Below are 27,301 nucleotides of genomic sequence, written 5' to 3'. Positions count from 1 at the left end.
GGTTTCTTCTCATAAGTGCTCAGTGCTGCCTTTGGTACTTAGGACTCTTACCACTCCAATTACACAGCACAGTCATATTGGAAGAAACAGGCTAGACATAAACGTGAAGTTTAATATTTTCCAAAACAGAGGGAAGATGTCTGCAGAGCGAGTATGAAGAAAGCTGAAGGTCTGAAAGCAAATTTGTGCATAATAGGAAGTGGAAAATAACACCACAGTAAAAACACCATCTGGTTTGGATACAGAGATGTATTTCCACCTCTAGAATTATATAGTATTCAGCTTTCATGTCACCTCTGTGTTAGACCATATATTGGGTCAATTATACTGAGGAATTAATTCTTCCACTACATGTACTTCGGGGAGGGGAGGAAAGGGGGGAGGTGCCCAGTTCCACTTATTTGCTGAGATTTTTTAGAATTACATCATGTTTGATGTGCGCAATTTTTGAATTCAGCTGCTATAGTATGATTAATAGTTCTACTGGATTGAAAATATTTTAATATCTTCACTATATAACTACTCAGAACAGTTTTTTTAAAAGATTCACTACTTCATAACAGTAGAGAATGTCTCGGAAACCTCATACATGAGAGGCACCTTCTCCTTAGGAATAACAAAATTAAACTGCTCTAGGCAAAAGCACATACAGTTTATACCTACATTTTAAGATTGGTAAGCCTTTAACCTCAAACTGATTTAAGTCGCACTGAATTTCTGAGGCTTGTGCACCAATTTACAGTGATATTCTGGCAGGTCCATCAAGAACAACTACTTTTTTTTTTTTGTCTGTGTGTCCTAATCCAAGACAAAAATAGTAGTGACAAGGAAGGTATACTGAATCCTATCTAAATTAATTCCTCCCCTACCCTAGCAGTGTACAGTGTAATTCTCAGTATTCTTGCATGCTTTAACTGTGCTGAAAAATCACAAAAAAAAACAAAAAAAAAAAAAAGAGGGAGGGAGAAAGAGAAAGACTGATTGCATCAAAATTTACCTAGATTCAAAAAACCAAGCATTTTATGGAAATGAGTGGAATCACATCATCATTTTGGATGAGAATAGAATCAGATGCAGTGAAACCTCGGCTTCGAATGGTCTTCAAAATGTCTCATTTGAAAATACTTGCTAGTTCTCCAGCTTTAAGAAAACTTGTAAGCAGCTTCCTGTAAATATTAACTCTAATCTCTCTTAAAAATTTCCTTATAATGAATTAGACAGTTTCATTTTCTCTGTCATCTTCACATCTGTCAGTGCAATTAGACACCAACCACTTGCACTGAACTTTTCCAACCCATTACATTAGTTGCTACTACATATGCTCAGAAATCCAAAATATGAACTGATTGGTTTGAGATGCCTTTTTTGTTATCTTCAGTATAATACTCTGTACATGACTTCTCTTCATTGGAAAGAATCCCCTTTACACAATTCCCCTTTTATCAATAGCGTATTGGAAATTTCTCACATTAACAAGTCACATGTAAAGTTTCCTTGGATGTTTGAAATGGAGAAGTGTCAACTGAATGCCATCTCCTTCACGTCATGTCTTACTATGAGAACTCTAGAGAGGGTTATTTTAAAACATTACACACTATGAAAATTATGCAACACTTCCAGGGGAGAAATTAATGCTATTTAAAATCATATATTTGTTGCTAATCATCAAAACCACACATTCATTGCTAATTAGCAAAAGTTTACTGGAAGTCAGTACCAGTATATAATTTCAAAGACACGCACACATAAGTACATATATGTGTATATACACACACATGCATAAGTCTATACGCATACGTGCTAGAGTTAAGAGGCACTCTACACCTATGCAATATACTGAAACTATGTCTTGAAACCTTAATCACATATCAGAGCCCACCGTGCTACACTGACTACAAAAAGATAATACCAAGATCTCTGTGCTAAAGAGCCTCTAATCTGACCTTTATTATCAGCTGGCTACTTCAATGTCATACTTTTCACAAGCACATATTATAATAACTGCTTCACATTGGAGGGAAAATACCTTTGTTCATACTCAAGAGACATTTCCATTCCCATACATTGTCTTTCATAAAAGTTCTATCAATTTCCATCACCTGGACTTCCACACAACACAGTCAAAGCTATACAGATGCCCACAGATAGATTGGGGATACAGCCAATCGCATCCAGGTGCGTACAGTCATCCATGGGACTATCACCCTCAAAGCTCCCACTGACATTACTGGGAGGTGATGCAAGTAAGATTCCCAGCAGGGTATGAAAACTTGTACAGTTCTTCTCTTTGTTGTGAGATATGGCAAACAAGAAGAGTGTGCGGGTACAAACTAGGAACAACCTCTTCAAGGCGTTGATAAGACTATTTTATTAGGCTTGATGAAAAGAAAAAGCTGTGGTTATTGAACCAGATCTGCTGGTTTATATCTGTGTTGGCTTCAGTGACTTTAATAAAACTACATGGATTAATGTCCGGTGAAATCCTGTTACTAAAAATCACAAGGTTATTAAAAATAGAATGGATGAACAAAATTACCTGTATAACTTTCTGCTGCCAAAAGTCTATCAGCTAAAATTATGCTTCATGGGTTTCCACCTGTTAAGTATTTTGATTTGGCTTCTTGAGCAGAAAGACCATTACGGGCATTAACAATTCAGTTCAAGGTGAGTCTCTGTTGCTTTACATATATTAGGCAGTAGCTTTTTAATTAAAATAAGGTTACTTGCAGAGCAAACTAAAAAAGTAAGAGTTATCAGATGTTAATCTTTTAGATTTGAATGACAAATATCACTGGTTTTGGGGAAGAAACTTTCACCCGTCCTTACAACCTTGAGCAATGTCTGTGCAAGGTCTTAGGTTTGCTAGAAATAGATGATTTAACACAGAATACGAAACTTCAGAATTACTCAGTTATAGCTATTACACAGAACAGTAGTTTTTTTACTGATATTCAAGTAATATTAATTGAAGCTTCCCCAAAATTTAGAGATTATAAGAACTGTTTTAATTTGTTATGATTTCTAATATTCTACTACACTACCCCTGAGAACGCACGCATAAGGTTCCATTTGGGCTTCTCCTTGTGGGCCTTATGATGATAGATATGTTAGCACCTCCCTCTAGTGGTTTTCTAAGTAGTTATACTGATTAGAAACCCCTCCAACAGACAAGGTCAAAAAAGTTTTTTTTGATCCTTTATTCTCATTAGATCAGCAATTCTTTTGCATATATGTCACTATCACAGTAGTGCTAGTTCCCAAACCATTAAACACAACATGGACAATTTTTTTTTTTTTAAGGACCCCCTGAGTTTTCCCCTAGTTGAACTTCAGGTTTGACATAGCTATTCATTCTGTTGTAACTGAATATGCTTAGGTCAAGAAAAATTAGAAACTAAAAACAAGATTTGTCTGAATTCATAGTTTAATAACCTAATCAATGCACACTGTTACCCTTACCATTAGTATTTGCACAGATTCAAATGCAGTGAAAACTCCCTTCTCTTCTCTATGGAAATGTTTTGGTTATTCTTACACAAAGCACTCAGCTATTGTCTCCCTAGGTACAACTTTACTTTCACAGGTATTATAGTCTCTTGCCATTACTTGTAGCTTTGATTATTTCTATGTAGAAAACTTTCTTCTTCCATTTCTTTTTAACAAGCACAAGGGAAAAGTGTTTGGAAGTCACAAAGGGAAAGACAAGACACAGCTCGTACACGTATGATCTTGAAGCGCCAGCCCCGTAAACCCCACAGGTTCTTGTGCCGTTGCAACTGTTATCGCACAGACCCTTGCGTTCTACAATTCTGACTTATAAGTCTCAAGGCAGGCTTTTTTTCATATTTAATTTCTCTTAATATTGCGATAGTAATTTGCTCCGGATTGTTGCTTTTGGGACTCACTTGGTTCCATTTTCTTTTGTATGCTTAGTTAGTAAAAAAAGTCTGCTAAATTTTTAAGCCAAGAACAAAACAAAAAGTTAGAGAAAGTAACTGACCATCCACACCACATGAAAACTTGCAGAAAAATGAAGATAGGAGCGGACGTCATGGCAGAGGCACGACTCGTTGTGCATATAGGCTGATCCTATTAATAACGGGCAAAGTAGCAAGTAGAGGAAAGGAAAGAAAACACAGAAAAAAAGACATACAAGATGAGATATCATGCAGTTTGCCAGCAGTTAGCAGAGTTAATGTGAAAGCATCCACCCAAGAGCAAGAGATTCACAGCGAATATTGCAAATAAACTTAACCAAAATAGTTCACTGATACAAAACACATGGCTTACACACTGATTAGCACATCAAGCTAGTGAGCAAGAATTGCACTTTCACACACAATAGCATCTGGACCGATGTCTGAAGGATCTGGAATATTTACAATGGTCAAATAGCTTTAGGATGGTTTTTCAACTTTCTTCAAATTTTCGTGATCAAAAAGACTTCCTTTTTTAGTATAAATTGGTTACTAGAAAAATGAATTTAATGCCAACAGTTGGGAATTTTTTACACACAGCAGATATCTCAATCATTATGCCTCATTAAAGAAAAGAAGAGAATATACTGTATCAAAACTTGGTATACAGCAGTTATAGCCAAGTGCTCTGGGTAATTTTTCTTTTGCAGAAATGGGACCAGGCATTACAAATGCATTTTTAAATAATGCATTTTATATAGTTGAAGATATTTCCCCATTCAGTACTGTCTTGATATTTTTTCTGAACAGCTTCAATTCAACGGTATTTTGAAAGGCAAGAGAGAAATCATATTCAAAATAAACTGCACCATATCTGAAAAAGTTATCATTTTTTCTCCTTTATAACAATGTATACAATACAGGGAAGGCTAAAGCAGAATAGCTTTGCTGATTTCACAATAGAAATGCGGTTTTATACCTGTTAAGAACCTGGCCTAGTGTCATGACACAACTGCAGAATTTCAGAGAGAAAACACCATTCTACGCCAGATACCATGGAACGTATTAAATAATATTTGAAACCACTAATAAAATGATGCTATTTCTAAACTAGGCTTATCATCTAACTACATGCCAATGCAAAACAAGAATTGATCCTGACAACACTCTGTGCAGATCATTAGTTTTACGTTTGTTGATATTTTTTTCACTGGAAATCATATGTGAAAGTGCAATGGTTATAGAAAAGGCAGATAGGAAAGCGGCTGTTAATTTTATGTTAATTATGGGATACTTGAAATAGAGTGACTATGGTCTAGAGTGAACAGTATGCTTAATGATAGATAGGTTATCAGGCATCAAGGTGCGTTTAAACACAGATTTCACAGCTCTTCTAAACCATCTCTGTAACTGTTTTGAAAGGTAGTCCTAAAGCCTTACAAGTTCAATTTTACCTGTTTGGCTTCATCAAAACAGACATCAGGCCCCTTTCTGTACCTAGGTTGTTTAACCATTTCACAAGGATTTGGCCCTTCATCTGTTTCTCTGGTTAAGGAGCACAACCATTTTTTGTTGCCTCATACATTACTAGGATGAACAATCGGTTTTTATCTTAGTGGGAAAAAACAGAAGCTTCACGATAACTCAGGTGGCACTGAAATAAGCATCCATAGTTTCAGGTCTCTGTCTAAATAAAAGAAAAAGAAAGCAAATCAAACCCCTAGATTAAGAGAAATCAAATGCTCTTTGTCTGATGCTGCTTTAATACAGAAAATAAAGAAGCATTCTGCATGTCTTTGCAAAACCAGTAATTGGAGAAGCAATAAATAAAATAAAAATAAATGCTGTTTTTAAAGATATTTTGTATTGCTTTTAGCAACATTATATAAACATCACAAGAAATATTTGATGAAATAGTAAGCCTGCTATAATGCTTCCTTGGGTTGAGTGAGTAATAGTGTTTGTTGCTACTGAATTATTCTGGTAAAATGAAGTACAGAGTAAAAGACAGGAAGCCTATTTGGATAAGCAATGGTATGCACAGGCTGAAGACTGCATTGAAGAATGCAAGAGTGTTGTCAAAGGTTTATAAGAGCTATTTGTCTATGTGCATGTGCATGTGTGTGTGAGTGCGTGCGCGTGCGTGCGTGCGTATTTATTTATTTATTATAATAGCACCTGCATGTCATAGACAAGATCATCCCGGTTCATGTCAGGTACTGCATACATTGACATTAAGTGATATGTGACCTAATTAGAATCTCATTAGCATTTCAGTTATGAAAGGAGACGGAAAAAATACTGTCCAAACTCTAACAGCAGGATAGTGATAGAAACAGCAGCAGTGCACATTCCCTGACTTGCTGTAAATGTGACGTAACACATTAGCTTACGTCTCTGAGTTCTGTAATTGTTGATATTTAAACATAAATACTATACTTCATATTTGCCACATGCAAACAAGGCACACAAGTTGTGGCAGCTCACCTGAAAGGCACTAATTTGGCAAATTCTGTAAAATAGTTTTCTCATGAAACCTGCTTATGTTACCAATCAGTACGTTAAGCTATTTCTGAGTTCTGCTGCAGGTAGGACACACATTAAATCTAGGCTAGAGTTTTTTTAAAACCACTGAAAACTTTAAAAGCTCTGCATATCTTATTAGCTCTAAATTATACTCAAAGTAATCCCATTCATACATTAAGGATGGAATATTACAGCAATTTTGCTGCAGTGAGTGGAGTTGCCCAGTGGAGGAGAAGACAAGATGGCAGAGAATTTAGTTTTATTGTTCAGTGACCTACTTCTGTCTTCATTCAGACTTTATGAGACTCATCTCCCCTTCCCTCTGTGGGGGCCCAGAAGAAAGGAAAGTCAAAATATAGAAATACTCTAAAAGATCATGTGTATAGCCAGAAGGAAGCAGAGCCTAATAATAACCATCCAGATAGCACCCAAAGGTCGCTCTGCCTATCTGTGTGATGTTATGCTACATCTGCATTTCACAGTGTCCCTTAGTTATAGAAAAGAAAGGTTAGCTTAATACTGCATAGTAGAAACAAAAAATACAATAGCTCATTTAGTCAATAAAAGCCCACCCGGCCGCTCTGGTTGCCATTTGAGGTCATTTACTGCTTTGGAAGGTTAAGAACCCACCGGGAAAGCCAAGTTACTTGTCCATTTCCCATTAAATGTGCTTCATTTTCTATAGCAAGCCTTGTCCATAAATTCATACAGTGGCAACAGTTAATCAGAAGGTCATGGACTAAAGCCAGTTAGAATATGAGGCTGCATTTGCACAGTTCTGCAGTGGCACGGCTGCTGCTTCCACCTCCATGTAACTTCCTTTGCAGCCCAAGCATGGATGGATTTCCAGTTTTATTAATGTGACAATGAACTTGTGGCTTGTACAATGTACAATGGCTTGTACTTGTGCCCAAGAAATACAGTCTTCTCTACCATCACCTGCTTTACTTTCAGGGAGCAGGCTGTCTCGACTTCCTGACATGGCTAAAAGTATTACTGATCATACTATTATTATTACCATTTTTTTAAATGTTCTGGCACAATAATCCAAATTAAGAATCAATTTCTTCCATACTACCCTCAAGAATGCATAGTGGTGTGAACAGGGTAGGGGCATAGATTGGTACGCAGGTTGCCTTAAGTTAAAACAACTCTTCACACGATTATAATTTTAATGTGCGTGCTGCAGGGTCTCTAGCTGGCAAACACAGCAAGGAGCATGTTCGGGAAATGCTGCACCCTAACTGTGCTGCCCCAGGTCTCCAGGAAGGAATCCTGCGATAGCAGCCGGATAAACTCTCGCCTTTGGGGTTTAATGCAGTTCCCGCTGGCAGTAAGTATAAGTACATGCTGAAGTGTCTCAATCACCTTGCCTGGGTGTTGCAGGCAACAGTGCAGCATTCTTAACCTTTCATGACCAAACACCCTTCTCTTGGAGTTGTCCTTTTTTGTTGTTTCTCTAGAGAGACATACCTTTGCCTCCTCTTCTTAAGTGCTGAACAGAGGGGAAGAACTGACTCCCTGGCCTTGCTGGCTGGACTCTCGCTCGCACAGCCCAGCATGCGGCTGGCCTTCTCGGCTGCGCGGGCACGCTGCCAGCCTGTGTTCAGCTTGCCCTCCACCCACAGGTCCTTTTCTGCAAAGTTGTTAGCCAGCCACTCAGCCCCCAGCCTGCCCTGATGCATGGCGCTACTCTATCCCAGATCCAGGACTTTGCATCTGACTTTTGGAAACTTCATTAAGTTCCTGTCAGCTCATTTCTGCAGCTGTGTGTAGGTTCCCCCCTCAATAAGCAGCCTTGCTCTCTACCGCAGGGACTGCTAATTTGCCATCATCCACAAACATCTGCTCCCACAGGCTCTCCAATGAGACGTACACCACTAAGATATACATATAGATGGGTCATTTTTCCCAAATATATTCCAGTATGTCGTAGCCAAACATCAGTCCTCACTACCAAATAACCTAATTTTAAAGGATACCCGGCTTCTCTGCTTGCATCAGTGGCTTTGGGTCACAGGAGCGGCACAGCAGTTGGCTGTCACTAATAATGAATACTAGATTGGTGTTCGAAATCTTCTCTGCGTGATAAAGTCTGGAAAAAAGCCAATAAAAAATGTTTAAATGAAACAAGGAAACTCATATTAGAAAAGGACACTTGTTATTGGAATAAAAAGTAACCTAATTTCAGACTCAATCTGTTGGCTGCTGTTGATGTTTTCTTATGAAAGAACAGCGAGAAACATTTATAAAAAATGTTGCAATCTATTTGACATTTATATGGTTCTCTCTTTCGACTAATATTAGTAGAAAAAAACGGCAAAGAGCATAGAATGACTTTGAATGACTAAACAGCTAGCTCCATGCTGCTAAAGCAGTAGCTGCTTTGCGAAATAAAATCAGTTCAGCACCAGTTCCTCCTGTAATAACACTGTAAAAAACCACTGTAACACTGTAAGAAAAACAAAACAAAACAAAACAAGCAAAAACAAAAACCAAACCAAATCAAAACAAAACATAAACCCATTTGTCAGAAGGGAGAGAAAGAGATTTAGGGTATGTATACTGAATATAGGATGTGCATATGTCATACCTTTACTTACATATAATTACACAAAATGCCTTTTAGTTATTAGGGTTGTTCTCAGTTTATAAATAATTGTATCTGCAGCATTATATCTTTAAGTTATAGATACCACACTTCATGAGTTATGAGTTAGATACTAAGGGTAATATTATTTTTGGATTTTCAAGGACCGATTTTCATGTACTATTTAAACTACTACTGCCTCTACAGAAGAGGCAGACACACCTCCCAGTGAGCAGAGAAACAATGGTAATAGTTCTTAGCTATTAAGAAAATATGTTTTAACTGCTAAAGAAAGATAAATTGAGGATGCTCTAGCAGCTTAACTGCATGTAATGGATTCGAACTACATTTTTATACAGATATAAAGTGATAAGCAATTCTTTTTATATAGGTGGTTACCGGCCTGTCTAGGCAGAATTTGGATTGCTTAGATGTGAATTGATTTGATTATTTCTGAAATTTCACAGATGAGTTCATACCACTGACCGTGTACCAGGACAAAATACCTCTGCTAATTCAGTAACCGATCCTGTAATTACGTATCTGGCTGCTTTAACCAGCTGAAATCACCCGTTCATACTCATTCCCATCCCATGGTGACATTTTTGCAGCATTCACGGAATCATTTCGGAAATCTTAGAGTAAACGCAAGAACTCTTCAGATTAAAAAAAATAAGTAAATGAAAGTTCAGCACAACCAGTTCCCTGCACAAGCAAGTGACACAGCTACAGCCGCACTGGCCCCAGGCAGGAGGAGGATGGCAGTGGGAACAAACGGCTGGGCGTTTCGGAGCGGCCGTATTCACCGCTCTGCCCAGGCTTTCTGTCCGTCTTTCCTGGCCTGAAGCGTTGTCCTCAAGGAGTCTGAAATCTGACCGCTATAATGATTGTAATTTCTAAGACATTTTCAGAAACTGCTAACATATGTAAAGACTTCACCCAGCAGGCTCTTTTGTGAAACACAGAATTTTGCTGGAAAAGATGTTTAGAACGCCTTTTTGTGGGGCAAGGGGTGTATCATCTTTAGAAAATCCATCAACTTGATTACTCAAGATGGAATATATTCCCAAGTCTTCTAACAGTTCCCCCAGAGACTGATGAATACTGAAGTGGATACAGTATGGATCCACTGTTAAATCACCAGCGCTACTGACTACAAGGTGAATTTGAAGATTAATAGTATAAACTTCTAGCCTATTAAAAATGACAATACATAGCCAGATTAACGAAAATCATCTCCTTCTGAATATTTCAGACCCCTCTAAAGTTCATGCAGTAGATTAAAAGAAAACAAATTATAATAAAAATAGAAATAATATATGTTTTGATGAAGTATAGATAGACTATATATACAGTGAAATATATGAAGACACCTGGAAAACAAAAATGTAACTAACGTTTCTGTGATAGTTCAATTACTATTTAGATTTATTCTAACACAAAGAGAAATTCAGATTTATTCTAACACAAATCCAAATGTAAAGAGAATACAGGTTATGCTTGTACTCCCTATATACTTCTTCTATATACTGTGTTGCTTGTGCAAGTTTGATGTAATTAAGCAAAAATGCAATTTTTTGTTCGTGCAGCAGTGGGACTAGCTTTTCCAAAATAAATGAATGTCCAAAAGCTATTACTTGTATTGAATATAATTTACCTGGAGCAGTTTATACAGTCTACAATGCCACCAAAGGATTTATCATCATTTTCAAAGAAATACTGTGTTTGCTCAGTGATGCAGCTTGTTTTAGGCAGGGCAGCACCGAAATCATCATCTTCCATATCAGCTGATAGAAAGAAGAAAATAAATAAACAAACAAATAATGGCATTTGAAAGTTATAACTGCAATGGGGAGACTCAAAACAGCCCCCAGCCTAGTTTCTTACCTTCTACTTCACTCAAAGTTGACTCTTTAACAGTCTCTTGACTTACCTGCCTCAAGGAAACGTGGAAAAGTCAGGCTCAAAAACAGCTGCTGTAAGATAGACCTGAACACAGAAAAATAATACATTTGTTAAACAACTTTTGTCTACTCTGTATTTTACAGGGTCTTAAAAACTATAGAAATAAGAGTAATTAACCACAGATGCATCATGGCTAATTGGGTTTTTGCCAGTTATTAAGCTATTTTTCTTTAAATCTTACATTTTGGCTGTGTTTTTCTTTCCACACTTTCTCCTACATTTTCTTTCACAGTGGTGTTTTATTCTGCTGTTGAGATTGGCTATGATTTGTGCCCGTAATTCCCCTAACGGAAACATCACCCTACCATCCATGTCTTCCTTTTATACTTGCGCAGGAGGTGGGAGAGGCACGCTGGGGTTCCCACGACATTCAAGCCAACCAACACACACCTTTTGAACACTCTCAAGGAAAACGCTCCTGAATTAGACACTTTACACTGATTAAGGCTCATTAAATTGCTGTGAAGGAGAGGAATACTGGTACGTTACAAGTACATTATCAAGATTACCACTGCACTGGCAACTTTTAAAATTATCTCTATTCTTGCTCCTGAGGTGTGGGATATATTTTATTCCTAGATGCTGCCAAAACATTTACACTTAAAGACCATCATTTATGTCAAATTATTTTTCTTCATTCGTGATCACATTTTTCCTGTTTTATTTACTTGAAGCAAGGACGGGCTTGCCACATACACGGCTCCCTTCTATTCTACTCTACCAACCTGTCAAAACAGGAATTGCCAGTTACATTTTTTGACTCACTACTTCTCCTTAAACTTTCTTAAGTTGTATCTTCCTGTCTTCGTGTTTTAGGCTTTGCTTCTGCCTTCAAATATGACCCAAACCCTTCCCATTGCACCCAATTCTAACCCTATAGTGCAGGCGGAAGGGAGCATACGGCTCTCTTCAACTCCACAGTTATTTACTCTTCTCCTCCGCCAGCATGATATGTGCGTAAAAAAGCTGAAGCTGCCTGTCATCTTTCCAGCTGAGGTAGTGCTTGAAGGAGCTCTAGACCCATTTCCACAGCCTTGTGCCCTGATTCATCAGACGGACGGCGCACCAGTCTTGGTGGATGCCATGACTGCCAAGACAGCTGTCCTCATCTAGCCTTTCTTCAGGGTTTACTGCACAATTCACGGAGAAGGAGGAAGAAAGGCAGCCTGGGAGAACTGTGTCAAATCTTTTGAGTTGCAAGAGCACAAAGGAGAAACTACGCGTACTCTCTTAACCGAATGCTGATGTAGCCCGTATAAACTTTGCAAATTATCCCTCACTCTTTAATTCCATATTGTAGCCTGAAACATTATAGTTTTCTTTAACCTGGTTTCTCTTATTTCTCTGCATTGGCTTTTGCCAGGTGCTTCACCAAATCCATTTTTGGTCAGTCCTTTTCACTCTGCTTACTTAATGGCCTTCTCTGCCTGCTTCTGACCTAGATTCCACTAAAAACATGTCCACAGAAATACTTTTATGTGGTACTTTCAAGTTAGACATTACAGCAAAATAAACTTCAGGTCTAAATTGAGTCCAGACCCGCAAGTATGATTTGAACACCGATAAACTAAAGTTTCTCTGCTTGAGAAGAGCTCAAATTTCTCTTCTGGATTACTGCCCATCTTCAGTTTTTTGAGGTTTCCTGTTGCTCAAGAAAACCAAGATCGTAGCTGTTGCTGTTAACAAAATGTAACCAACAATAGAAAAACAATATACGGCTTTTGTAGTGTTATCTATGAAGTAGTTGTTATATATTTGTTCAGCTGCTCTATATTTTAACTCTTAAATCTAGAAGGTAAGTAATTGATTCCAGCTTGGTAATTATTATAAAAAATTAGCACTACAAAGCTTTACAATAAGGAAGGGACAGCCTCCAGGTCACACCACTGCAAAAGTATCACATCATTCTCAACTAGTTGCCCCAGTTTGATGCAGGGGAAAGTAGCTGATAAGTGTGTCTATCTGTATGGCTCTGAAACAGGCAAAAATATTTCTGTGGCTGTGATTAATTATGAATGAAGCAAAGCCAAAAGAAAAGTTCCTAAATGGATCTTTAGTGTTAAGATGCATCCAGCATTGTGACAGTGAAAGATAAACTTAATATTGCTGCAATCCTGTCTCTCTCAAGGTCGGTTCTAAAACATCACAACAGTTCAGATATACCACCATGCTTTTTTCCTGAAGCTATAGAAAATGCTAGGACATATTACTAGAGAATTATCCAAAGTGCTTTTTTTTTTTTTTTTTTATATTAAAGCATTTTGGAGCAAAGGAAAAGGGGAAGCTTCATAATGTATTGCTTTATATATGTCTGCTTCCTTAAAATAGTTCAGTTTTTCACATTTTCACATTTTCACTTTTCACATTTTGTTTCAAAGTATCAGCTAATAATTTACATAGGAACCATTAACCAAACAATGTATTGGCTATCTGGCATTCTGAATAAGACTTCTTTACGTTTTGTAATAGTCTATCTGAACACATACAAAATGATTCACTTAAGAGGAAAAAATTATTTTATTAAGACTTCCTGCTAGAGGAAGGGAAAGAAAGTATTCTGAAATAGGGAATCAATAATTCTGAATAGAATAATTTCATCTGAACCTTCACACCAGTCAATCAGACTTGGACAAATATATTAACTCCAACTTACTTCCTCAAATGTCAGAGCACACAGTTACAAAATCTGGCAAGAACAGTTTAGAATTTGACAGTAGACTGAATACTGAATTTTCAAAGGAGATTGGGGACGTAACTAACTCAACAAAGTAGAGGTTCAGCTAAATTTTAAGAGAAAAAAAAAAGACTAACACAGTCTCCATCTACTGAATAATTACAGTTTTGACATACAGATTTCCTAAACACTTACCAAGCAGCTGCCGAAGCCCACCATCCTAAATGCAAAATATCTGTTATTGTAGGCTGGGAAAAAAGAACAAAGACTATGTTATTGGCATGGATACCTGCACACTTTTAAGGCAATGTCACTAACCTCAGGAGAGACTACTGACCACATAAGCGGAACGAAGTCCAGCTCCTTGTTTTGGTTCTTCTTCCGGATCACAGACAGACTGATAGTCATAAGACTTGTTAAAGGCATATAAGGACATGTTAATTAGGTTTCGCATCAGGCCAGGGTCAATCTCACCAAAGAATCTTCCAATCTGGTATGGGAAAGTACACAGAAACAAGTTAAAGCACTTCTGAATACTTTCTTATATATCTACAAAAAATGCTAACAACTCTGAAATTTGTTCACTAACTCTTTTTCTAAGGAAACCCATTCAGTTGTGCCGTATGTCTATCTGTTTCTCTGCCTGATCGTGTCTCTCCCAATAGCTGGAGATACAGATTAAAATCCTTTAAATTACATGATAATTAGCTAAAGCCTATAGTTAAATCTACCCTGGCAAATTAAACAGAGCTAAGGACCAGGCTTGAGCACTGGTATGTGGTAACTCATATCGATGGGATCTTTTTTTTTTTTTTATGAATCAAACATGTTTGATCCAGTCTCTGACCCATTCTTCCAAATTCTGATGAGCACAATATATATAAATGAAACATCTATTTTTAGGACGAGCTGAGATTGATATGCTGTTTTTTGTTCTAAAACTTCTCCCTGCTTTGTTTCATGTCTTACCATACTTAAAAACATACATACCTGTTGGGTATATTCATCTCGATTTGACATCAGAAGAAATCCACCATCATCAAGGATAACACAATCCACATGCTATTACGAGAGAGTAAAAACATGTATTCCAGGAAGGATTTGTAAAGACAACACAATTTGCGAGAAACTGTTGTTTATTCAACACTTCAGAAGTATCTTCAAATCTACGTGGCTTAGGTTAAATAACAAGCCCATTGCTATGGGCCAATATTAAATTATATTAAGTAGCATTATCAGTATTATAAAAGTTTGTACAGATCAAAGGCTTAATTGTGGCTTAACTTCATAAAAATTGTTTTGTAAAGTCTTTCTTAGCTCTAAGAGTGCAATATTCTGATTAAATCTCACAATAATGAGCCTTAACTCATAATAACGGACTTCAGCTTCTGGTGTGCTTTTGGCCATGCTTTTCCACTTGCAGTTTCCACCTTTTCCACTTGCAGTTTTTAATGGCAGAAGCCCCAAAGGTAGATTCTCTACTTGCTATTAATTATTATTTTCACATTTCTGTGCATGTCAACCTTGCCAAGGCCTGCAGTGGGTTTCTGCCTAGTGTCAGGTGCAGGAAGGAGAAGCCCACTGGCCACTTATGCTTCGCAAAAGATCCTTTGTAAAAGAACCTTGCGGGCAGAGATCGCGGAGATACTGGTGAGGCCACGTAGATAACCTCCCATAGTACTCTTTTGGCTGTAACTCCCACATTTAACATTCATCCTTCAAACTCTACACATATAGAAAAAAAAAATCACAGAAGATCTGAGCACAGAAAGCTTTTAAGCATATGGCAGAAACTGATACTGTGATAGCTCTCGAAGCCGTACTCTCCTGAGTGCTAGTAGAGCTATGGGATCCCCAAATCCTGAACAGGCAGGAAACAGAAGAAAGGAAGATGACTAATGACTGTTGACGGGTACAACAGGTATTCTGGTGCTTTTTAGCTTGCATTTATCTTTCTCTAAGGTACTCTTATTTCAGTTTTCTGTTTCGCAGATTTTTTTCCACATTCCCTTTCCTCGTGATTCACCTCTTGCTTTGAAAATTAACTTTGTCTTTTCTCATGTTCTTTTTTCTCCACATCATTCTCTATTGCTCCTACTCTTTCTATTGTTTTTCCTTCCCTTTAGTTCTCATAACATTATTGCAATGAATTTTGCAACAACCACTTCATCTGACTTTTTTGCTCCCTCTTTTATTCCCTCCCCTCCTAATCTTCACTTTCCTCAACATACAAATGACAAACAACATTTTTTGTAAAATTATTTCTGATTATAAACCTCAGAAAATAACATGATAGAGTAGTGGCCTTCTAGTGGTCTAGATAGAGTAGGAGTGATTTTTCATTATCTGCCAGATATTTATAAATTAAACATACTCTTACCATACTGTTTCTTTCACAGCCACAGATTTCACTGTTGCACTAAAAGATAGAAGCAGAGTAATTTTCACAAAAATGTTTCAAAAGAAACTGCGTTTCTCAATGATGTTTATTAATCAAGACAAGACCAAGTGATCTGATTTGTGATACCTATGTCTTACTCTACCTTAGAGGGTACGTGTGCGTGTGTGTCATTTATCATGAGCACCTGTGTGAGCAACTTGTATTCGGTAATTAGCAACAGCACAAGCCCTAGTGCCTTTCACCAGGTCACTAGTACGCTTTCCTTTTTAAGGATGCTTGCTATATGAGAGATAAATAGATGTTAATATATTACAGTTCAGGGGACTTGTCAGGGTGTTACTGTTGTGAATATAAAATAGAAGTAAAAGAAAAGACTAGAGAGTACATGGTCAAGTTTCTTTTTTGACCCTAAATAGATCAGCAGGTTTCACAAATCTCAAAGCATGGGAATCCCATGGCATAAAGAAGCCCACCACCTTCAGTTAGCTTCTGTGGCTTTGTTCACCTGCATTTCTCTCATTTTTTGCAATATGTGTGCGCAATACATATATACCCACACACACATTGACTGTGTCCTTGCGTTATGTCCTGAGCTAAACAACTACCAGATGTTTCTGCAGTCGCTCATCCCAAATTAACTCTGAGATATTACTCTTTCTTTCTCAGATATGTGTTTTTGTCCGTGGGCGCTCTGACATTTCAGTCAATGCACTTGGCTTGCCAGCCGATATACAGCTCTAATGCCTGCACCCGCCACACAAACGGATCGATTCCACTGGTATACAAGAAACGAAGCAACATTGCCCCATCCAACTGTCCCGTAACCATCTCCACTTCCAAAGGAGCCTCTCCTTTCCAAAGGTACTAAATAATTCCTTAGTTTTTCCTTCCCTCCAACTTTTTCTCCTTCCCATTTATACCCAGACATTAGATTTAAGGAATGAAAGGGTTAAGCACCTATTTCATTAAGTTCTGCTAAAGTGCGGATATCGCTTGTTTTGTAAGTCCTTACTAGTTACTGCTTGTATGTCCTTTGTATTAAATAAAAATAGATTTATTTTTTTCAGTTTTTGAAACCAATTCTTCTGCAGATTTTATTCACTGTTACTACATGACCCTACCAGGGAGCCTACTGGCTAGAATATGTCATTTTGCTTTGTCTTTATCCATGTACTCTAATTAAGAAGGCAAGACATACAAAATACAGCCAGTTTCAACATAGATTTTTTTGTGCATTTGGATAATTTAAATCCCACAACTACTCGGCAACTGCGCATCAGTGTGACTTTGGCACAAAGAGTTGCCAGATCTTTTTTGGATCTGAAGCTTTGAGAAATGCAAATCAAGTTCAAAAAAGACTTGGTCAACTGCTTACCAGGCTTTTGATTGTGGTTTTTGTGAAATTTTCCATCCAACTGGTTGCATCAATTTTTATTCCAACAACTAACAAGAAATACATAAAAGTCTTTTTTAGTGAAATGAAAAGGTAATTATAGACTCCTAAAAAATGAGAATTTTTTTTAATAACTATAACTTGTTTGTTAATTATAAATATTATTTATAATTATAATAAAATCTAAATTTTATAATATATATAAATATATATTATAATAAATTTTACAATAAATATTTAAGAATATAAACATATTCTTAAACTGCAAAAAGAATAAAATTAGTTTTGCTCAGTTACCTAATGACCAAGACCCTTCATGAGACTAATAAATTAAGTATTCACACTGCAACACTGCCAGAAATTTGACTGGATTTTCACTTGTAAAAATAGAACAGTCTCAGAGAGCAGAGTGTTATATAAACTGAAGCTCCTCTGAAAACTCAGTTAAATTTCTAAATGACTTCCCTGTGGAGCAACAACAAAATAACCCCCGTATTTAGTGTTTCAGCACTATTTTCTCTTACCTGCAGGTTTCAGAAGTTTCCCATTAATTGTTATTTCCACAGCCTTGCTTACCATAATACCTGCTTCATAGCTATTGGCGCCACTTTCTGAGAGTAGAGAAGGGACAAAACAAAAGTGAGGGAGGTGGTTAGCGTGATATAAAAGCCTCTTGCTCTGAAACTGAAATTAATGATTATTCAAATACCGGATAGCATTCCTCAAATATCCTTTTCTGAAAACACTGGCCCAATTGTACTTTGCGTTTATCACCTGTAATAGCTCAGATCACTAACATCTGGATGACTAAGAGGAAAAATTTTGTTTACTTTTCTTCATACACTTTTTGTGCATGGTTGTTTCACTGCTTCATGTACTTAGTGTAGCCTTTTTTTCGTCAAACATAGCCACGAGTAACTTTACATGTGAGCACCTCTATTAAAACCAGGCTCGGAGCCAAAGATTTTATCACATCACTGTCTGTGTACTTTCCAATACAGAGTACACTCACACCACTCACCAGCTGACAATTACTATTTTGACAGACTTCAGCCTGTTTTCATCACTACTTAGTGCAAAGAAGCAAGTTAAAAGCACATTCCTTGGAGCTTGAGGAGCAACAAGGGCTTGAGAGAATTTATTTAATATACTTAATACTTAATATTTAATATACTTTAATACTACCTTGTTAATATTTTATTTTAAAAAAAAGTAGTAATGAATAAATATGAAATAACAGCAGTAAAAGATCCCGTATGTTTTAAGAGAGGACTTAAGTCATTTGTGGTAGCATCTGCTTTTAGAGGAGCTTGGCAAGGTTAACGCTGCTCACATCAGTAATGAGCCTCTTCTTGCTAATCCCTTGATTACTGTGCATATATAGTTTGTAAGCATCACAGGAGGGCAGAGAAACTACTTTTGGCGAATAACGCTGTTTGGAAACAGAATTCAGAAGCAAAGGTTAGACTGTTAAAGTCAGCTGTGGTGCAGGGGCCATAGCTGTGGACTCTGGACCTGCTCCCTCAGCTGAGGATTGGGGCTGAGGAAGTCTGCCCAAGTCTGCTCAGGTAAGGCTATGGCAGATAGTGTTATTCCCCCTGACTGTGATTTTCTTTCACTTCCTTTCAAAAAAATGCTGCTGAAACATCTATGGAAACCATTGTTCCAGTATAATAAATCTTCTCTGCTTTGCTAATTCTGAGCATATAGGGAGATTAGAGCGGATGACAATATATTATTTCCCCTGTTTAATGACCTTCTAAGTACTTTTTCTTTAATAATGGGTGATGCCACAGGTTTGTTTTTCCTATGAAGTGTCACACTTTGCAACTCTGCAGTGAGTCAGTGAGCTTAACTGGCACGGAAAGTTCCCACAAATTTACTTATATTGGACCAATTAGCTCTGAAATTTCAAAGCAGTGATGACTTACTGTTGTAGTATGGAGCTGTGAAAATATAGTTGTCATTATCTAAACTCCGTTTATAGAAGCTGACTTCGTAAGTTTCAGCATTTTCCAACCAATCTTCTCCTGCCCTACAAACGAAAAATTGTAATTAAAAAAAAAACATAGTTAGCTTCTCATTTAAGCTGTGCTGCCCAAGGCATTTATGTTTCACAACTGGAAGTAACGTGAGATTCATTTACAACACTCCTCAGATGATGTTTACATGCCTACAGTTTGTGGAAATCTCAGCTTTCATCGATTCAACAGCTAGGTATAATTAGTAAAACAAAACTTTGAAGAAAAGAAACAGTAATTAATATTCTTGGAACAACATGGTCCATGTCTCATCATTTTCAGATGCATTTAGACAAATACAACTGCAACATTAATTAGAGCAAAATATAAGCAAATCTTTATATCACATACTATTTCTTAAGAAATTTGCATGCCAAAAAGTTTTATACCATTAATAACAACAAATCCGAAAATAAATTGATGGGGAAAGAAAAATCCATTAGGAATCTCCCATTTTGGTGAAACATATAAAATAACCTACGAAAACAGACAAATTTGCCATATACCAGCAAGTCAATCCTGGTACCCATGCTATTCCTAGTCCCTGAAACTGGGTGTTTGTCTGATAATATGAACCCTTTCACAATCCCCTTTTCACTCTCCGATAATGGCACATTTTTCTCTCTTGAAGTTCCTGGACCGTACCGTCCGCTCCCATCAGTCTTAAAAACAAACGGACAAAAAAAAAATCACCTGCTGCTCTCGGACGTTTGCGGTCTGCCAGCCTGCCAGGCAAAGGCATGCTTCGCAGCAACTAGGAGGTAACACGGCCACGCTGCTCCCGCAGGGGAGCTCTTTCTACTGCTACTCACTCTATGCTGATGACAAACTTGGATTATAATGACCTGCTTTGGATACAAATAATCTGTTTATCGTACATCCACACTAACCACACCATGAGAGAATACCCCTCAATTCATACCACTAACAGCAGAATTTTCTAAGCAGAGGTATCCCGCACACGACATTGTGTCATTAACATTTCCTCCGCCGTGTTCTTACCACAACCTCCGAACAAACTTTTTTTATTTACACAGCAACTCCGATACTGTTAAAAATCTGTAGCTAGCCAGGATTCACAGTGGATGCTACACTATGCACCATCAGGGGAAGGATTTTTCAGAAGTGATGCCACAGACTTCTCTGTACGAATATATCTCTGCATTCGCAGAGCACACTATGAACTGGAATCTATAAGCCTCTAATCTGTAAGGATTTATAACACAGGCTGGTAAACCAGAGGGGGGAACTCCATAAGTCAAGTTAAACCGTGTCTCTCCTTTGACTTAAGGTAGCGTTTCTGATGTAGCAGTACTCCCCAGTACTACACAGGAGAATACAACTGAAAGACAACTTAAAAGAGTTTCTGTGAAAGGATTCCCAGTTATTCCAGTTGTATGTGCAACAGCCATTTAACACTGCACCCTTGGAGCTTTTCAACATTTATCTTCGTATTCCATCATTTTGTAATAAATTTATATTTTATGATAAATTCTTACCTTTTGGGGAACACTCTAGTAATTCCACCATCCGTAACAACAAATTGTGCAACAACTCCATCACTGTAAACAAAAATAAGATTTAAAATGAAAAGTAACTGAAATTCTTACAAGTTCCTGTGTCAACGGTTGCCATTTAAGTACGTAACTATGAATTAAAAATCTACCCTGGGTAAACATTTTATATACACTATGTATCTATGCATACACACATATATTGTTTTATTAGCAAATCTTTTTCCAACTTTGAATTTCATAAAAGAAAATCACAGCCAATGAAAATAATACTTACAAAGACAGCTTACTCCAGTAATTTTGGGCAAGTTCATTTGTAAATCCTGCATCCAGTAAAACTCTAATGACCATATCAGTATTACCTAGCAAAAGAGTTAAGACACTCATCTGAAACCACATGACATTGTGTTTTATTAAATTGTTGAAATGAAATTCCAAATAATCAAGATGCTACTACCTCTGAAAATTGGGCCGCTTCTCTTAGATTAACTTCAAGTTTCTTCAAGTACTTACTGTTAAACAGACTGTTCTGAAACTGCTGGCTTCATTTAAGCTTTTCCCTCATTGTATTTTACAAAACTATCTGCATTGTAGGAATAAGCAAATTGCTTAAGCAACAAGGTCTCAATTTTGTAAGGCCCCTGGGCTGAATTTGGAAATTAATTCACTTTTAAAGCATGCTTTCATTCACACATTTGCCATCTCAGGTTCTCAGAGCATATAATTAAACAATACTTAATTTTTACTCCAAGTACTGACTCTTACACATTATAGAAATTGAGATAATTCGACTGCAAGGGGCACAGGGAAATAAACTATTTTTGAGTAAGTAGCTCAGACAGGTATGTCCTTTTTAAGTAATTTTGAAAAAAGGCTGGAGGTCAGTGCTTCTCAAGTGTCTTTCTCAGTACCACTTGGCATGAGAAAGCTCTCGGAATGGTCACCTGCAGTAAGGGCATACTTTAATACCCATTTTATTGCTGGGGAAAAGCAAGATTAAAGGAGAAAAAGCAAGACTAAGCGGGAGGTGAGTAATGTCAAGGAAAAATCTGGCGCTCAGACTCCAGTGTCACACAACAAATCAGTGTCAGAACCATGACTGGAGGTTACAGCTCTGAAACGGACCCGTGTAAAACTCCACCAGCTCTGCCCTGCAGAGGGATTGAAAACTCCTTCTGGGGAAAAATAAAAATGCACAAAAAAAGTTTTTCAATGTTGCTTTGTACATACTCGTGCCGTGCCGTGAGTTTCACCCCCAGTTTCAGATTCCAGGAAACTCAGACGGATGCTTTAATAAAAAAATACCCTAATTCAAACTGCTTTCACAGAATAAATTGATGAATACGATACTTGGGTATTAAATAGTTTTGTAAGCCTTAGCAAAAATGGTTTTTGGTAAAATCAAATGAAATCTGAATGCTTAAGCATGCTAAACATAGAGCTATGAGCTCCGATCTACCAGCATGAGGCATCTTTTCATATCTTAACACGTTAATTTAATTCTAATTAAGATATTTATATTACTTGGCCAGGTCAGCCTGTTAAACCATATCTAATGCTCCAGATCCACCTGCCCATTCACCCGCACGCTGCCACGGTACAGTCTGTAACATAAGTTCAGGGTAGTGTTTTAAAAATACTTCTTCAGCTGAAATAAATGACAAACCCCTGCTAATTATCCCATAGATTGGATTTGGAGGGCCTCGCTGCATCCCAGTTGGTAGAAATTAAATGGAAACTATCCAAATACAGATATCAATATGTGTCTCTCAGGCTGGCATTTATCTCTGCTAATCTGAACACCCAATATTTTGTTAGCTGAGCCTTTGGTTTAGGATCCCCTTGCACTCCATACCTCTCTCAAAAGTGATACTTGCTTACGTAAAGCGGACGTCTAAGACAAGTAGGATGAATTGCTCTTACTGTCCCCTTAGTAGCTACCGAGGCAGCTGACAGGGCTAGCTTAGACTTCTTGGCTACCAACTGGCTAAGGTTAGATGGGAGGAGTCAAAAGCTAACAGCCGTTAAAATTACAGTATCTAGTTTATAGTACACTATATAGTATATAGTTTCAATTTAGGGATCACGTTATTTATTCCCCATGAAAAGCCTTTTTAGCCAAGGATAATTTCCATAGTCACTGCTTCCTTCTGTCAGTACTGTTCGTCTTACTTTCTCAGGGGAGTACTTCTAAGTAATTTAGAGTTATTAGGGGGAAAAAAAGGAAAAATTGGAATTTTATTGTAAATTTCAAAATGAAATCTAGCAAAAATTTGATATTTTTGGCATAATTATTTACTAAGCCCTGCTGTACAGTACATTATGATTAAACGTATCTTTAAAATTAGTTTATAAAACTGCTGCCAAATATTAAGCTACAGTTATCATTTATTAACCAGTTTAGTCATTTGAAATGAGTGCTTTTTTTCCCAAAGTTTCCAGATTTCAGACAGACCATGGTGTATTGATGAGCGAAATCATTATATAAAAAAAATATAAAAAATAGCCTTATAAGACACTTTCACTGAGAGAAAATTTCCTACTTAAGTGTACATCCCTTCAGCTAAATGGTCTAGCAAAGACATGCTTACAATTTTTTTTACTGGATGAAAAGTAATACACAAAAAGGCCTGGTGTCCCCTGCAAGTCGATCAGTGGTCCCTAACAGCAATAAGTCAAAAAGATTTGGGGAAAGTAAGAAAAAGAGAAAATCCAAGTTACTAATAATGCTAATCAGAGTCATATATATAAATAAACAAATCCAGACATCGAACGCTTCATGAGACCTGCACATTAACTCATTACCGATGTTTTGTTCAAACGCCTAGCTTTCCTCATTCTTTATAGAGACCGTTTAGGCCCCAATTTCAGTATGTACGTACCACCCCAAAGCCCACTGCCCACCACTCCAGCAGTTACATCCAGCTGTGAACGTAAACCACTCAAGTTCAAGTGAGATCACTGTAAACAATTTGGGAACCAGTAATAGAATGTTCTTATCTTTCATTTGGTTATTGGTTATTTTGCTTATTTTATTTAGCTACTTTGGTTACGCAAACTGACAAGAAATCACATAGAGGATTTCATTAAGGGATTTTAAAGTCTTCCTGAGACTTACTTTGGCTGATTTGCTCAAGAAGAAAAACTATGAATTTCAAATTTTTGGAGTTGTACGAAAACCAACTGGCATTTGATTACTGCTAAAATATAACGCTGAAGGGAAGCATGGCCAACACTGTAGGCATAATGACCTGCAATCATTTTTAAACAAACCTAGAAAACTGTAAACTAATTTTAGAACCTCAGCCTCGGGGAGAAAAATTCACTGCTACATGTAATTCCATTTTAGAAAAAAAATCAGTAAAAATAAAACTCCAAAACATGGACTTCGACATGTAAGATGTCACTTTGACTAACTCATTTACAAATAAATGTTTTCCTAAAGGCATAATTTCAGTGAATGAAGAATACTTACACGAAGGACTGCTTGGAGTATTTCTATCAATAAATTCATTGAAATTTAATAGAAATTCAGTGTTGTTTTCTGATTTTTTGACATCGTTACAGTATTCTCTGAAAAATAACAAAATAGTCTTGTCAGCTTTGTTTAATATGCCTCTGAAGCTCAGATAGTCCAAAGTTCAAGCAGGACTGTGGGAGCCTAACCAAAGAAATAGAGGAAAGTTCCTCCACAGATCTGTAGAGGGATATTCAACCCAGCTATCATAGACTCATTTTCCATCTTAGCCATCTCCACTGTCTGGCAAAATCAGGGATTTCCAAAAGTTATCCAGCCTACAGAAGTTCTACCAGAAGGTCGACCACGTCTACCGCTGACGGCACAGAGAGCCAATAGGATACCACAGGAACTTTCTTCCCATATGGTTTTATTCGAGGATAAAACGCCTGATGAAGCACTGGTGCCGTTCATAGTCTGTATGATGTTTCACTGCTTGGAAAACTCACCCAGAAAGAAGCAAATGGTGGTTCAAGGTTATACCCAGTCCCGACTACTCACTATGGCCATCTCTAGAAGGTCAGCACAAGAGAGGACCAAACTAACTTCGGATTGACTGGTCACGACACGACGGGCAGAATGGCGTATCAGATGCTGCTCCCTGAATGCAAACAGATGCATTCAGTAAACTATCAAGCCCAGACCAGTGCTCCAGTCCTTGGAGATCGCAAACAGGAGGACCAAGTCCTCCCACCTTGCTCTCAATGTTAATGACCATCTAGATGACTTAAAATGACTCAATTTAGGACAGAACCTCCCTTGAGAGGCTTCTCCTGTTAACAGAATTCAGGCAATTGCTTTAGCAGCATTAATTACAGTAACTATCTACAATTTATACAAAGGTCAAGTACTCACATTAGCATGTTGTATGAAGGGTGGTTCACACTACTGCAGCCCCCACGGTAAATATAACTTTAGCCCTACTCCTGACCACATCTAATCTTTCAGGTGTCTACAGGAAATAGAGTTCAAGTGCCTGCCCCAACCTGAATTACAAGAGAACGCCATGCAGGAGACAAGGCTTATGCTCCTAGGAAAAGCTGTCTGGACTATGTACACTATACAGTTAGTGACCAACAGAGTCTGCAAACTCCATAAGGAAATGCCCAGTGAATTTAAACTGCTACTAGGTTAGGCTGTATAGGAAAACAATCGCTGTCAGAGACTTAATCACTGAATGCTCAGCTAGGGTTGGATTTATGGGGTGACATCTTATCTTCTGAGAATTCTTAATGACAATTTTAATATGGTATATATTATGTACTCTCTCTTTTAGTATGCAAAACAGATAAATAGTAAACTACCATTATTTACATAATGTAATATAATAAAAAAAGTCACAATCACAAGAAATGAACAGAGATGTACAAGATATCTGTTAAAAACCTCAGAAGACCATGACAGGTCAGATTATACAGATCTATCTGATTAATTTAAAAATAAATCAGAGTCTGAAGATGCTATTTACACTTCTAGTAAGAAAAAAAGATGGAACTTAGAAAACATGAGTTTATTCATTGCTCTTTACTTAGTATTTCTTTCATCAAAATTAAACTTTATTGCTCGATCCATGTTTTGTAAATGCCATTAATCTGATTGAATTTCCTACTTAACTGCTGAAATAATGCTTACTACCGGCAAATTGACCAACCTTGGTGCTATAAATGTATAGCCAGCTTCATCAAAATGATCAAGCTTCAGTGTTTCCGAGTCTAAAAAGAGGAAGAGAAAATGTCAGATAAGTAAACCTAGCTCACTGTCACTTTTCTTCTTGAATTATTTCACTAGCTTCTGCATGCATCCACGAATTTAGAAGGAACTATTTGTTTTGGAACACTTTCCTACTACTATACTGTATAGTTGTCAGTATTTCAGAGTGTAGGAAGAAATTATTTGATTATTATATGCAACACATCTGGTAACAATAGTGTTGCTGTAACAATTCACTTAGACATGACATTTAATTAACATGAAAACATGAAAATGTGTGGCACATTTTCATTAGAATTACAGTCTCATACAAAGAAATATTTGGGACACTGAGCAGTTAGAACACAATGAAAAATCACAGTACTTTCAGCGATAGATTTTAAAAGCTCTTCTTTATAAAAATCACTTTAAATGCTACTGAAAATAATGCCTTTAAAAACTGGTGTCACCAAACACCATGATAGGACCAGACAAACAAGGATTAGAGATTAGCCACATACTGAAATGTGCATGAAAACAGAAAAGCACTTTACATCTTTTTTCTTTTTCCTTTTTATTGCTATGGTACCCGATGATAATGGGAGAAATCCTGAGATGATGAATACAGAGGAGAATGTCCAGTAGGAATAGAAATATAAGTGAAAAAATTTCAACTGTAGTAAACAGAAGGAAATTGAGCAACAAGAATATACTTGCCCTTTTTGATTGCCACTATCCACCAGAAAGAGAAAGCAGGGAAACAGAAAAAAACAGGGTAAAGCAAAAGGGGTCACAAACCAATATTTTATTCAAACAGCCCCTTGAATAAAAATATTGTGCATAGATAGATCAAAGGTTCAATTTATGTACAGCTGTAGTCTGGAAAAAAGACAAACATCTGTGAAGACTGAAGAATATGTCCTTGCCAATTACTTCTCAAGTACCTTCTATATACTGTGGCTATTTCAAGGGTCTGTTTTGCAGGTTATATTGACATAAGTGCAAAACCAGATGATCTAAACCATAAAGAGAACCATATTCACTTACTAAAACTTAAAGTTTAAGCTATTCACTGTTTGACAAAGTTACAAAGT

At 37.2% G+C, this 27,301-nt stretch overlaps 1 protein-coding gene across 3 annotated transcripts in view; it reads right to left on the bottom strand.

Annotated features, from left to right (window-relative positions):
• The window catches only part of CACNA2D1 (calcium voltage-gated channel auxiliary subunit alpha2delta 1), a 424,104-nt gene that overhangs the window by 7,928 nt on the left and 388,875 nt on the right, over positions 1 to 27,301 (bottom strand). For 2 of the 3 annotated variants that reach the window (XM_068922316.1, XM_068922480.1), the window contains exons 23-38: positions 26,925 to 26,939; positions 26,170 to 26,230; positions 24,477 to 24,574; positions 21,279 to 21,363; positions 20,987 to 21,049; positions 19,398 to 19,501; positions 17,991 to 18,077; positions 17,449 to 17,516; positions 16,053 to 16,091; positions 14,663 to 14,734; positions 14,010 to 14,162; positions 13,868 to 13,920; positions 10,967 to 11,022; positions 10,691 to 10,820; positions 8,426 to 8,538; positions 5,372 to 5,454 (exon numbers count right to left, since the gene is read on the bottom strand). In XM_068922316.1, the coding sequence (XP_068778417.1) occupies positions 5,372 to 5,454; positions 8,426 to 8,538; positions 10,691 to 10,820; positions 10,967 to 11,022; positions 13,868 to 13,920; positions 14,010 to 14,162; positions 14,663 to 14,734; positions 16,053 to 16,091; positions 17,449 to 17,516; positions 17,991 to 18,077; positions 19,398 to 19,501; positions 20,987 to 21,049; positions 21,279 to 21,363; positions 24,477 to 24,574; positions 26,170 to 26,230; positions 26,925 to 26,939 (1,280 nt within the window). The remainder of the gene's footprint in view (positions 1 to 5,371; positions 5,455 to 8,425; positions 8,539 to 10,690; positions 10,821 to 10,966; positions 11,023 to 13,867; positions 13,921 to 14,009; positions 14,163 to 14,662; positions 14,735 to 16,052; positions 16,092 to 17,448; positions 17,517 to 17,990; positions 18,078 to 19,397; positions 19,502 to 20,986; positions 21,050 to 21,278; positions 21,364 to 24,476; positions 24,575 to 26,169; positions 26,231 to 26,924; positions 26,940 to 27,301) is intronic. The other variant, XM_068922406.1, reaches the window with a different exon arrangement.

Source organism: Struthio camelus, chromosome 1 (assembly GCF_040807025.1).
Source record: "Struthio camelus isolate bStrCam1 chromosome 1, bStrCam1.hap1, whole genome shotgun sequence".
Taxonomy (NCBI): Eukaryota; Metazoa; Chordata; class Aves; order Struthioniformes; family Struthionidae; genus Struthio; species Struthio camelus.
Note: the sequence above shows the minus strand (reverse complement) of the source record. Positions and strands in the feature narration are given on the sequence as shown.